Source organism: Microplitis demolitor, chromosome 1 (genome assembly GCF_026212275.2).
Source record: "Microplitis demolitor isolate Queensland-Clemson2020A chromosome 1, iyMicDemo2.1a, whole genome shotgun sequence".
Classification (NCBI taxonomy): domain Eukaryota; kingdom Metazoa; phylum Arthropoda; class Insecta; order Hymenoptera; family Braconidae; genus Microplitis; species Microplitis demolitor.
In genome coordinates this window covers 14726149-14741040 of record NC_068545.1, presented here as the reverse complement: position 1 = coordinate 14741040, position 14892 = coordinate 14726149, and the positions used below count along the sequence as shown (strand labels likewise).

Below are 14892 nucleotides of genomic sequence, written 5' to 3'. Positions count from 1 at the left end.
CCCTATTAAAAATAAACGAGGGCCGCCTCGTTCGTCATCTACCGTTAGCATTGATTCTAGCGACGCTAGCGAGACGCTAGCCAGTGCCTCGTTTCATTTTTACTAAGGACTTTAGCTATATATCTAGCTCGTCAGGAAGATAGTTTAAAATCAATTAGAACATTCTACACGGAGAAATAAAAAGTTGATCAATCGGGATAAAATCTAGCAATAAATTATTATTTTCCGATTGAATCTGATTGAAAATGATTAAGATATTTCAATCGGATTTAATCAGATTCAATCGGAAAATAATCGAAAATTAAAATAATTATTTTCTGATTTAATCTGATCGTAATATTTCAATCAGATTCAATCAGAAAATAAAAAATATTTTCTTCTGATTGAATCTGATTGAAATTCAATCGGAGGCCTCAAACGCTCCCGAACACTTCTGATTGAAAATTCGTTTCCGATTGAAACTGATAGAATTCTGATTGAGTTTTAATCAGATTCAATCGGAGTTTTTAATCAGGGACCTTGACTTCAATATTTTCATTTTCCATTATATATCTAATTGAAATTTTTGTAACGATATACTATCAGCGCCATGTATTCATACCGTACCTGGTTACAAGCGAATTTTTTACTTTTCTACTTTTAGTACTCTACCAACATACAACTCTCTTAAATAGACTTCTATGCGAAAATATCAATATTAAATATATTTATGTTGCGAAATAATTCTGTGTAAAATTATCTCTATATAAACTTATTTTAGTAAATATAAATATATGCGAAAATAATTCATATCTAAAATATCTTCGTATCATATATCTCTATGAAAACTAAGTCTCTACAAAATTTACTATAATGTGATAGAATTAGATGTTAACATATTTATATTAGGGCATTTCTCCATAACTATACAACTCTCCTTAATATTTCTCTACTCTGCATTTAATTATGATATATATATTGTTACGTCCAACTAGTAGCTTGTACTGTGATGTTGGACAAGTTATTATAATTTTTATTTTCGGCCCTAGTCTTTCGACCAATAGACCGGGATCACACTGAGTAATTATCTGGAAGGTTTGGTTTTAAATGAAAGATGTTGAATGTACGAATTTAACTATTATATATTATACAATCGAAACTTTTGATGAGGTGAATACAATAAACTTGATATCAAAAGTATTAGGTGGCTAGTCCGCCGACTCTAATTTACAATAAAATGGTTACGATTAAATTAATTTCAAATACTAGAGAGGACTACAGAATCTTGAATACCTTACGTTCTTTTATACATAAACTTAAAGATTACAGTACCTGAAGTTTTGGAGATCGGAGTATTTTTCTGGCGTACACTGAATTTACTATACTATACCATTCGCGGTTACAATTTTGTTGTGATGTGAACTTAATAATTTTAATTTAATTATACACTAGCTGAAACAAAATTTACTAAACGCTAGCGATATAATTAATAAAATAAAGTGTGAGAACACTTGTACGATTAAATAAGACAATAAAGTGTGAGAACACTTGTAGAAAACTAGTACGGAACTAGTGTGAAGTGTGAGAACACTTGTAAAAAAATAAACTAGTACGGAACTAGTGTATAAGTGTGAGAGCACTTGTACTTAAATTTTCTCATCCTTACTGACCCAGGACTGAGAACTGAGAGTGAAAACTCTGACTGCCCAGATTGATGGGTGTCTATACTTTTTATATTTTCCAATCGGGTCCTATTTGGGGGATCGTTTGGGGGAAAACTGTGTCCAATCCGAACACAGTTCCCTTGGGTCCTTTCCCTTTCCCTAGGATTTTCCGTAAGGGAGGTGGTAAAAGCATACCCTGATGCGGGCCTATGTGTGTGCGCATCCACACATACGCCCACATACACAATATTCTATAATATTGTAACTTATTTATAATAATAGAATTTATATCTATTTTATAAATTTTTCTTATGACTATTTACTTTTATTTATTTATCTAAATTTTTATTTATATTGTTTTAATTATTTACTTATATATAATTTTTAACTTCCCGCTAAGAAAATCGACGATTTCCAAAAATTTCGGGAAGTTATTGTTTTCACTCCGATTTTTGAAAATCGAGTTTTCATCAGATGTCGACGTTTTGAGGTCCTAGGAAGCTATTCTGACTATTTTCAGAATGATGTCCGAGTGTGTGTGCGTATGTGTGTGTGTGTGTGTGTGTGTGTGTGTGTAAACTCTTTGTAACTTTTGAACTAATGAATCGATTTGGATGGTTGAGGTGGCAATTGAAAGAGCTTGTTGGCCATCAACTTTTCTGAAAATTTCAGATCATTTAATCGAATAGACTCGAAAATATTTGCGAATTACGAAAGAAAAAAAATTTTTTTTTAGTTTTTTAGTGATTTCTCAGAAACGACATGAACGATCGACTCCAAAATCTGATCAGTTCCAGAATTTGATAAAACGCGTTGATTGCAACCTTAGCCATCTCAATAGGTTGGTTTCTTCGAGAGATATCGCGGGAAAAAGAAATGGTAAAAAACAGTTATTTGCAAATATCGTTGAAATAACTCAACCAAACAATTCCAAAATCGGATCAGTTCTAGAACTCAATAAAATACGTCGATTACCGCCTCAACCATCAAATTCCATTCATCCGTTCGCGAGATATCGTTAAACAAAGAAATGGTGAAAAACGGTTATTGCTCAATTTGTTCGAAACGACTGACGCGATCGATTTCAAATTTTTATCAGCTCAAGAATTCAATAAAACGCGCTGATTGCCACCTCAAACGTCAAAATCGATTAATTAGTTCGAAAGATATCGGCGTGGAAACGTTAAAATGTTATTTTTTCCGGATAAATCATAATATAACCTACAAAAATGTGTCTGAAATTATACCAACTTATCCTTCTTATGGTTTCTTTCGATCATATAGTGTCATCGAACTTGGTTATTAGTTTAAATCATATTATCAACAATAAAGTCGATAAAACGTAGTTCTTAATATTTTTCTCGGATATTTCATATTTTGTTGTTTCTTACATGAGTCAAAACTCATTTAAATCTTGATTTTGATCCCTGACATTGATTTCTGTCTCAATACACTTATTTTATTGAACATAATCAAGAATTGAATTTTAAAAACCGCTTCATTAATGATTTTCGATTCTTAAATTTTCAAACTTCAGCATAACAGGTAACTTGTTAGAGATTGAAAAGATCGTAAAAAAACAATGACATGTGATAGTATTTTCGAGCTCGAAAATATATCTAATGTTTTCGAGCTCTTTGAGTTTGAAAACAGCGGGAAGTTTTGGGGCTGGCCCGCAGGGTCAACCGACGCCCAGATTTTTTTATTTTATTTTACTTAAATTTATCCATTGAAAAAAAATACGTGGCGACCAGATTTTATTTTTTTTAATAACCCTAGAGTGATAAGAAATAATGTAGTAGTAAAAATGTTTGGAATTAGTAAATTTGTTCGCTCTGACGCACGTAGAAATGCTAGAGCAAACAATCGAACGCATTTTTTTGATGACCCCTGTGAAATCACAGTGAATTCACTTTCACTGTAATTTGACGGTGTATTTACGGTGATTTCATAGTGAATTCACAGTGATTTTGTGCCATTTTGTCATTGTGATTTAGTAGTGATTTTACTGTGATTTTACTGCGAGTTTACAGTAAATTTATGGTGATTTCATCATGATTTCACAGTAAATTAATGCTGATTTCACAATGTTTTTCCAGTAAAGTAATGGTGATTTCGCCATGATTTCGCAGTAAATTGATGGTGATTTCCCCATGATTCTACAGTAAATTAATGGTGATTTCACCATGATTCCACAGAAAATTTGTGATGATTTGCCTATAGTTTTATGGTGATTTTAGAATAGCAAAAGAAAAGTTGTTCAAACATTCTTCAACCGTTTTATGTACTTTTTTTAAATAAACTGAATATTTGTGTCATGATGGCCATTTTTAATTTTTGTTTGTATTCTTTTTTTTTTTATTTCAAAGTTCTCTGAAAACTTAAAAATTTTCAAGATGTGTTTTGAGAAATAAGTTTAATGGAAAAAATTACAAAGAGCTTCAAAGTTTGATGTTATAGAATGACAAAAAAAATAAAAAATGGTAGTCATTGAAAATTTTTGTTTTTTTTTTTTTATTTGAAAAAAAAATGACGGTAGGTTTTAATAATTTTTTTGTATTTTATTTCCACAGTGAATTTCCAGTAAACTTATAGTAAATCCACAGTGAATTCACTGTAAGTTCATTGGAAATTCACTGTGAATTCACTAATATTCACTGTAAATTTACTGTATATTCACTGCGAATTTACTGGAAATTCACAGCGGATTCACTGTAAATTGGCTGTGGTATCACACTAAAATCACTGCAATACCACTGTGAGGTAACTATGCATCGACTGTGATAATATAATAAGATCACTGTGAAACCACTATCGAATCACTGTGAGATAACCATAAAACTACAGTGACCGAATGGCACAAAATCACGGTGATTTCACTGTAATTTCATCATGGTCTCACAATGTTTTCACTATAATCTCACTGTGATTTCACTGTGATTTTACAGTGATTCCAGGTCCGCGAGGGTCAACTAACCACAAAACAAGTTGTAAGTTCTCCTCTTGAGCACGTAACAAATAAGAATAAACAACGTTATTCTTAGATTATAGTTGTCGTGCAATTAAACTAGTTTAAATTAATCATTTTTGTCGAGTTTATGTTAGCGAAGAAGTTAGTATTTACATCTCTTAAAACGAGATGAATCGGGACATTTATTGCCATACAGGATATCTCATTCATCGAGTATTACCACGACCTCGTTATTTGACGTTATCGATTATTAGGAGCTGGCGCTTGGCATGATAACTGTAAACTGATGGATTTCATAACGTAAATAACACTTCTATGTACGTGCAATTGCTTCAGGGATTATATCGACAGGATGATTCCATACAACTATGAGTGTATTTATTTTTATTTCATTTAGGTTTTTTTTTAATTTTTCTATTATTTCTAGGAAGACTTTTCTTTGCGATCCCGATAAGAAATGTTTAGATCCAAGCATATGTGATTAGATCCAAACAGTCAGATATGCTTGGATCCAAATTTTGGCGCGATCCAAGCGGATCCGAACAGATCTGACAATATCCAAACAGATCTTAAAATATCCAAAGAGATCTAAACAAATCTCACTATATCCACGAATATATGTGTATCCAAGCAGATCTGCGTAAATATCGATCTTTAAATAAATCTACATAGATTTAAGCACATATATCTAAAGAAGTTTCACTACATTCTAATGAATGCATGTATAAATATATTATACTTTTGACCATTCTAAAAACAATATCTACTCACATCATAGATCTTATTGCTATAACCTCTTAATGCTTTTGATGAACCAATGTATAACATATATCAAAAGTCGATTGATATTTAAGTCAAAAAAAAAAGATGAATACTTCAGAAACATTGATCAAACTGATTTATTTTATTTATTTATTACAATATCAAGTATATGATTTAAATAACGTATACATCAAAATCAGTAAGAAAAAAAAAATTTTTAATTTTCGTATATAACTCAGATATTCGTGTATAATTAGACAAAAAAAAGAAATTGCGTGTAACATTCACACGCGATTGAAGTAAAACTTCTTTGATATTGTACGAGATAGCGATTAAGTTAAAAATAAATACATCATATAAGAATTTAAAAAACCATTTATTGACGATGTAACACTAATAGTAATATATACATTTATATTAACGTCGATCACTTTTCATTTAAAAATAATAATTAAATTACTATCATACTTCAAATATGATATGATTGGTTTATGATAACTGAAATGAGAAACATAAATTCTACTCTGCAAATTTTCTAAATTTCTTGAGAAAACTGCATCAATAGTCGTACCATATTTTGTTGTTGATTGAACTGGAGAATTATTCATCATTAAATTTAGTTTATCACCTAAGAAATTCATCAATAGTCGAGATTCTGATATTGCAGTTGTTCGCTGTATAAACAAACACGATCGAACATTGATTATAGTTGTTCTTTACATTTCTCCACATAAAACTGTATCGAATATCATAAAATTTATTCATCAGCAATTACTTCAGTCCACTAATAAATGTTCAAGTCTTTTATATACTAATTACCATGAGATACCATTAATCCTTGCTAGAGATTTCAATGTTAATTTTCGTTCAGAAGAATCTCGACCATTGATTGATTTCTTAGGTGATAAACTAAATTTAACGATGAATAATTCTCCAGATCAAAATCAAAAACAGGATATGACACGGCTATTGATGCAGTTTCCTCAAGAAATTTAGAAAATTTTCAGAGTAGAATTTATGTTTCTCATTTCAGTTATAATAAACCAATCATATCATATTTGAAGTATGATACACGAAAAGAAATTTTCTTCAAAAATTACCGTTAAATTCACTCTCATCGTGGGACATAATGCAGTGCTTTTATTTATTACCATTTTTGAACTAAAAATTAGAAAAAAATTCATTTATTTTGTGATAAACTTCATAAAATTTACCGGAAACCAAAAAAATTTACAGTAGACTACGGTAAAGTTGTTGAAAAAAAGTTAAAAATTATCTGACTTACCGACAAATGATCAGGTCGTGCCATTCGTCCCACGATTACAGTGAATTTAACGGTAATTTTTAAAGGAAATTTCTTTGTGTGCAGTAATTAAAATATTGTTTAAAAATATATAGTGGTCGATGTTAACATAAATATATATATATTACCAGTGTTACCTCGTCAATAAATGGTTTTTTAAATTCTCATATGATGTATTTATTTTTAACTTAATCTCCATCTCGTACGATATCAAATAAGTTTTACTTCAATCGCGTGTGAATGTTACACGCACTCTCTTTTTTTTTATTATTATTTAATTTAATATTTTAAATTTAATTTTTTTTATTAATAATTTTTTTTTTCAAAAGCATTTGATTGATTTGTTTATAAACTATTTATTGACATAATCAAAAATATTTGAAAACCGGATGGTATAGAAACGTGACGCCATATTGCCGTAACGGACTTCCGTTTCATTGTCATCCAGTTACCTCCTAGTCGCGCCTGAAAAAGTTTTACTTCAAAAAACTCTATATTTAATGTCTTATTCACAGTAGAACCCCGACAGTTCGACGATTCAGGAGCTTTATCTGTAATTAAATATTATTAGATCTGACCAAATATGACTACATATAGACACACATATCTGGATATAGTCATAAATTCTTAGATATACGTATATCTGCTTGGATATGAATTATTTTTGCATCTATATATTCACGTACATACAGTTGGGTCTGAACAGATATAACTCTATATACTTATACATGCTTGGATATAAGTATATCTGTTTGGATATAAATCTTTATATCTGCTTATATATAGTTGCATCTGAGAAAATATAACTATATATGCTTGTATATGCTTTCATATAAGCATATCTGCATGGATATCAATTTTTATATCTGCTTATATATAGTTAGATCTAAGCAGATATACTTATATATGCTTGGATATACGTATATCTACTTGGATATCAATCTTAATACATCTCTATATCTGCTAATATATGATTAGATTTGAGCAGATATAATTATATATGCTTATATCTAGCAAGATCAAATATTTGGATGTATTTGGATATAAACAGATATAACGAGATCCAGACATATCTGGTTGGATCCAAACGTTTTTTATCGGGATGAATGACATCAGAAATATAAAAGTTTATATTTTATTGACCAGCGTTGCCATTTATAACTTACAGAAACTACAAAGTTGGTCAGACTGGCATAATCAAATTTTCTGTATTTTCTATTGTTGTTTCATTTACTTTTGAGTTTCAATCTTCTATGTGTGTAGGTATATGCTTTGTTGAGCTTCCCATGCTAAAAAATAATTTGATTTTTACTAACACTGTTGTAAGATACAGATGACAAAAAGCTCAAATACAATGGATGTTATATTATACAAGCAGAGAAAGTGTAGCATACAGTCTGAAATTCTTGACTTGCAAAAGAGCACCGTTCAAAACATCTTTTTAGATGAATTTATTAAGCTGTCTTGCAGTCAGCACACGTGACAGATGAAAATTATTTACGTTCCACAATCAAATTCATCATTCAAAGTGCCTTACTAAACTTCTTTTACTAGCTACTAAGAGCAGTATGATAATCGTAATTCTTTTGTTACAGGACATTTATTTGATAGTCACAGGAAATCATAGTTTAAACACTTATGAATTAATATTTATATCAAATGAAATAGATATTGAAGAATATAAATCGGAGAATTTTATTTAATGTTTTTATTTATAATTCAAGTTAATAAAAATCTAACCCGTCGGAAATAGTTGCGATATGCCCACAATGACAATCGGATTTATTATTCTACTATTCTTACTCTAAGACAAATTTATATAAGTAGAATCTATTTTATAGAATTTCATCAAATGCGAATAATGTGCAGGTTGACCCTCCTACGCTTAACTCTGCGTAAGTCAATAATGTAAAAAAAAATATGTAGGAAGAATAAGATAAGACAAAAAAAAAATTTTAAGTAAGATATGCAACACGATTTGCAATATACACTGGTTGGTTGGAGAAAGTTTCGTAAATCTTTACTGCTTTGTCCTCATCCTTCGAAAGTGCAGGCGAGGTCTTATATCATCGATCACCTCTTGTTCACTAGGCAAAAGAATTCTAAGAAAAAAAAAACGGCCGAATGAACATGAGAGCTTCCTACTTTGCTTTCCATATTCTCTTTCGACAATGAATAATATCCTAAAGGCCAACGCATATATTTTCTCTGATTTATTTAACATTAAATTACATCATGTCATACATGGAGAGAAAATTATGGGAACGATTCGAGTTCAATGATACAAAAAATCATCCCTTTACGATCTTTGGATTTCTATTTTTAACTTCCCGCTAAGAAAATCGACGATTTTCAAAAATTTCGGGAAGTTATTGTTTTCACCCCGATTTTCGAAAATCGAGTTTTCATCAGATGTCAACGTTTTGAGGTCCTAGGAAGCTATTCTGACTATTTTCAGAATGATGTCCGAGTGGGTGTATGTGTGTGTGTGTGTGTGTGTGTGTGTGTATGTAAACTCTTTGTAACTTTTGAACTAATGAATCGATTTAGATGGTTGAGGTGGCAATCGAAAGAGCTTGTTGGCCTTCAACTTTCCTGGAAATTTCAGATTATTTGATTGAATAGACTCGAAAATATTGGCGAATTACGAAAAAAAAAAAATTTTTTTTTTAGTTTTTTATTGATTTCTCAAAAACGACCTATACGATCGACTTCAAAATCTAATCAGCTTTAGTACTCAATAAAACGCGTCGATTGCCACCTCAAACATCAAAATCGGATAATTCGTTCGAGAGTTATCGCGGGAGAAAGAAATGGTGAAAAACGGGTTTTTCTAAATATTTTCGAAACGACTGACGCGATCGATTTCACATTTTAATCAGCTCTAGAATTCAATAAAGCGCGCCGATTGCCACGTCAACTATCAAAATCGATTGATTAGTTCAAAAGATATCGGCGTTGAAAAGTTAAAAAAATAACATTTTATGTTATTTTTTCCGGATAAATCATAATATAATGTACTAAAATGTGCCTGATATCATACCAACTCATCTTTTTTATGGTTTCTTTTGATCATATAATGTCATCGAACTTGGTTTTCAGTTTAAATCATATTATCAACAAAAAAATCGATAAAACGTAGTTTTTAATATTTTTTTTGGATATTTCATATTTTATTGTTTCTTACATGAGTCAAAACTTATTTGAATCTTGATTTTGATCCCTGACATTGATTTCTGCCTCAATACACTTATTTTACTGAACATAATCAGGAACTAAATTTTAAAAACCGCTTCATTGATGATTTTCGATTCTTAAATTTTCAAACTTCAGCATAACAGGTAACTTGTTAGAGCTTGAAAAGATCGTAAAAAACCAATTGCATGTGATAGCATTTTCGAGCTAGAAGAGCTCGAAAATATATCTACACTAATGTTTTCGAGCTCTTTGAGGTCGAAAACAGCGGGAAGTTTTGGGGCTGGCCCGCAGGGTCAACCGACGCCCAGATTTTTTTTTTGGGATATTCGAGATTCATTCTATTTTGAATGAATCTCTAATGTGTAAATGATCACAGTGAGGGTTTCAGATTATGATTTCAATTCATTTATTTTATTCAACACATGCCTGATTTTCACGCCTTAACATATCTGCAAAGCAAACTCTAAATGGCCGTTTACTGATCGGTGGTCACTAATTTGCTAAAAAGCAAATGGCGTTTTATATACCTTACTAGCGTGTGATTACGGCGGTTATAAACCAACGTATTTGAATCAATAATCACTTTCCTCTAAGGTCATTACCAATCGTTCTCAAAAATAAATTCTGCTATTATCACAAGAGCAAATAATCTCGTGACACTAAATATATTTGGAACGAGTACTACAATCAGTCTAACAACTTTGATGTCGGTGTCTATATATAAATACGTTGATTATTTTTTATTCATTAAAATAAAATAAACAATAAATAAAAAACCAGTGGTGAGAGCAGTTAAGAACTAGTATCATATATGGGTGATTCCGTTCTAACTGTGATTTTTTTAATTAAAACTTTTAAGATTTCAAAGTTAAACTTTTTCAATTTTTTTATGCACATTATTCATCTATTTTACTGTAAAAATAAAAATCTGAGAGGATTTTACTACAACTTGAAAGCGTCAAGAACGAGAAACAAATTTCAAATTTTGCATTCCATTGTACATATAAAATAAATTCGGTAGAAATTATTTGAGAAAATTATTAAATTCATTTATAAATTCTGTTGTAACACTTTTAAACTCTTTTTTTAAAAATTATTTAATACATTAATGATGATTAATAACGATTAACTTTATAATTTATAGCAACTATAATTTAATTTATAGAATTTACTAAAAAATAATTTAATTAATTAAATTAATAAACATTGAATAAATTAATTGTCACTTGTATCAGGTAGCTTTCTAGCACAAAGTATTGGTCCCATCTGCATTAAAAAAATTTAATTAATGATTAAAATAATTTTACAACTAATTATTATAACTATATATTATTTTTATCATTATTTTACATGGTACTGACAGACACGGTACTGACAGTTTCATTTTAAATAACAACTGTATTTATTTGGTTATGTATTCGATAATATCCATTGACTGTAAAGTTTAGGCTGGTATTAAGTACAAGAATTTAATATTTTGTTAAAAAAAAAATTAATAGTTAATAGAGTTTATCAATACCACGGTATCGATAAGACAATTTACGACATACCTTTGAAAAATTAAGTTCTAACATGACACGAAATCTTGGCACTTTTTCATCAACTCAGTGTTTGAAAATATTACTCAGGTGACGTAATTTCAAGATAGTTCACTAGACGTTTCATAAATCTCAAGAAACATGGCGTTCGAGTCACACACATTCAAATTCAAAAATTCGTTAAAATTTAAAGACAAAAGTTATTCCGAAATTCAATGTTAACTTAATACATTGAACAGAGAGTGTGCTAATTTTTTCCAGTTGGATCATAAACATTAGAATTTATGAGGTGATTAGCGTAAATCATTTATTGTGACAAAAGAAATTAAAAACTTATAGGTAAATTCTAGAAATGGACATGTCATGGTACTGACATTCAAGTGATATATTGTAAGTTTTCTTTGAGTGGCAAGTTATATAATAGAAATATAATGTTGAAATATGTTCATCACTATCCAATTGACACAAAAATTTTATTAATTGATTATTAATTAATGACCTGCGAGAAAAAACAATACAGGACATTGAATATCACAGTTAGAACGGAATCACTCATATAACCCCAACTGATTAAGGGTTTATTTTGCTGATATAATAATTTGAAAAAATCAGACATTTGTTGAATAAAGCATAGTGCATAACTGGTGGACTGAATTATTATCCGTTGAAAATTGTGCTAAATGGTAGTAACAGTTATAACGATTTCTGATACTTTATTATTTAAAACCATGGATTTTGAGACAACGTTACATACTCGATGACACATAAGTTTTTAGCAATCCCCTCAAAATAATAGTCGAAAACTTCGCTTATTAATAACTTTTACAAAACAAAAACCAATGAACATTGTAGACAATTAATTAGTGTTGAAGAAGATTTTAATAGGGTTCTTAAGTAATCCGATCAGTGTGTGTCATAACATAAGTTATAACAATTTTGAAAGCGATTAATAGTGTCAATCAGGTTTCAATAATGTTCAATAGTAGCAGGTGGATTTTTAATGTTACTATTCATTTTGCGTTTCGAAACTCAATACACACACACACACACACACACACACACACACACACACACACACACACACACACACACACACACACGCGCGCGCCATTTTGCAAGTAATTAAAATACCCTAGTACCATTATCTTAAGCAAGTTGCTCGATAAATGTTCTTTAGAAAATTTATTACAGAAAATTCAAACATGACTTAAAGAAAATGTATTTCATAAGTATTCTTGCCAAAGATATCATCAAGTTTTGCTTAAATTCTTCTTAGACTTACAGAAATCGATAGTAACATTCTGCAGCAATTCTTAAGCAGTGTACGTTCTAAGTAGCAATGTTAGGTCAAAATTGTTGAAGTGAGCACCACTGAATTGACTCTACAAAGACTGAATAGTAGCCCAGTCATTTTAGGGGTTTCACCTCGGAATGAAAGATAATAAGCTATAAATTGGTATAAACCTTTGTTTTGTCGTGCTAAATGTTGTCTCAAAAGTCACAAATGATACCGTGTCTGCGTCTTAAGATATTGAAGGTCAAAGGTCATAAAAATTGGTTTTTTGTGAATATCTCGCTTTCTATTGCTTAAATGATATTTTTACCTATAATAAAAGTTGTAGAGTATAAAATTCTCTACAATTTTCGTTCTATGTTATTTTTAATACGATCAACCGTTTTTGAGGTAGAACGCGAAGAGTGCGCAGCGCACAGTCATATATGGTCCAATGCAAGGTCAAGCGTGAGTTACGGTTATCAGTACGTTATATAAAGTCTATTATTTATTAAATTATTGTAATTATTAAACAATGGCCATTATTTATGTACTTATTATTAATTGTTGATATTTTATTAAAATCAGTAACTTAATTATTTATATTTAACTATTCAACTATAGTATATTATTAATTCTGGAATATATATTTTCAGTTAAAAAGACAATAACGGGATATATTTTATGCATATCTTTATTTATCATTAAATATGCCAAATTATACCTTTGTTGAAATGTCATTTTAAATATTATAAGAATTTTTATTGGTTTTAATTATAATGCTGTGATGAAAATGATCGTTCTCGTATCGAAGCCATTATTGCGTGACTGATAGATGTGCATTTCGTTTTTAAATGATCTACTTGTCCTTTTCTATTCTTTAATATAATTTCTTCTAAAAAATGTAATAATGTTTTTTGTATTTCTTCATTAATACCATCTAGCATTTTATTTGGAGGTGGATACGTCTTAGTTTCAACTACAGATGATCTAAAATCTTCCCTAATAATTACCGCAGCAGCTTCTACAATACGTAAACGTTCTTCTGCAGGGGTGCTTTTTTTATTTTCATACCAAGCTTTTGATAGTACATTAACCTGTGTATCACAGAAAGATATAATTGTAAATGCTCCTATTTTTTTTGTAATTATTATGTCAGTTAAATACTTTTGTTGTAGTTTTGTAATAATCGTCTTATCGTCGGGTATGTACTCCGTAAGGACATCTTTAAGTTCTTTCAACGTAAATTGAGAATCTTCATTATTTTCTATATAACAAAAAATCTCCTTCATTGCTTGAGTGACTTGATCATCTTGGCGCGGCTTCTTATCAGCAGATGGTACTCGAGTTAAAAAGTTGGTATAGCAAATAGTATGATACTTTGCTTCAGCAGCGATCAAATCATACTCGTAAAGTATACGTTCCTTTACTAATTTTCCTAAGGAATCGTTGCGTTCTTCTGCTTTTTTAATTACGTTCTCTTTAAACGCTAGAGTGCTTACATTACTTATTGTCCGTCTATACTTCTCCTTTTTTTTCCTTTTCGCTACTTTATTAGCTTCTTGGCCACAAAATAAGCACAATTTTTTAAAATCAAACACTTCGTTTCTTTTTTTACGAGGTGCACTTGGCGTTGAAGGTTCACCCTCTTCTGTGCGTCGTTTCCATGCAACAATAGCATTTTTACTAGTGTACACTTTTCGACACTCGGAATGTATATTCACAGAACTTAAAGTATTTAAATAGTCTATATGTCCATCATTTTTTTCAATACTTGCAGTTTTTAAAGTTTGTAAACCACGTACAACATTCACAGAAACACCTTCTGAAAGTGACTTATCACGTATAAAACACAAATCAGCCATAGCTCTTAAAACCGTACGTCCGTCGTTGCGAAAATACAATTTCAAACTAACGAATAATCTTGACGAATACAAAGTGGTCCCTTAAAAGAGAAAGTGGCCTTGAATACAATAGAACATCTGTCCCGGCTATAAATAGAAAAGATCTAGAATAGGGTAGGGACAAGTATATCCAGGTATATAAGTATTAAAAAATTTACACGTTTTGAAGAAAACGTATGTAATGACGTTTTAACTAAAAATATATATTCCAGAATTAATAATATACTATAGTTGAATAGTTAAATATAAATAATTAAGTTACTGATTTTAATAAAATATCAACAATTAATAATAAGTACA

General features: G+C 30.1%; 1 protein-coding gene across 2 annotated transcripts in view; it reads right to left on the bottom strand.

Annotated features, from left to right (window-relative positions):
* LOC103577712 (uncharacterized) overlaps positions 1-14575 on the bottom strand; it is a 54016-nt gene extending 39441 nt beyond the window's left edge. Inside the window, exons 1-2 of one of the 2 annotated variants that reach the window (XM_008558486.3) lie at positions 13856-14575; positions 13365-13785 (exon numbers count right to left, since the gene is read on the bottom strand). In XM_008558486.3, the coding sequence (XP_008556708.3) occupies positions 13713-13785; positions 13856-14553 (771 nt within the window). In that variant the 5' untranslated portion in view covers positions 14554-14575 and the 3' untranslated portion in view covers positions 13365-13712. Of the gene's footprint in view, positions 1-13364 lie in introns of those variants that run through there. The other variant, XM_053739749.1, reaches the window with a different exon arrangement.
* Positions 14576-14892: the final 317 nt, after the last annotated feature.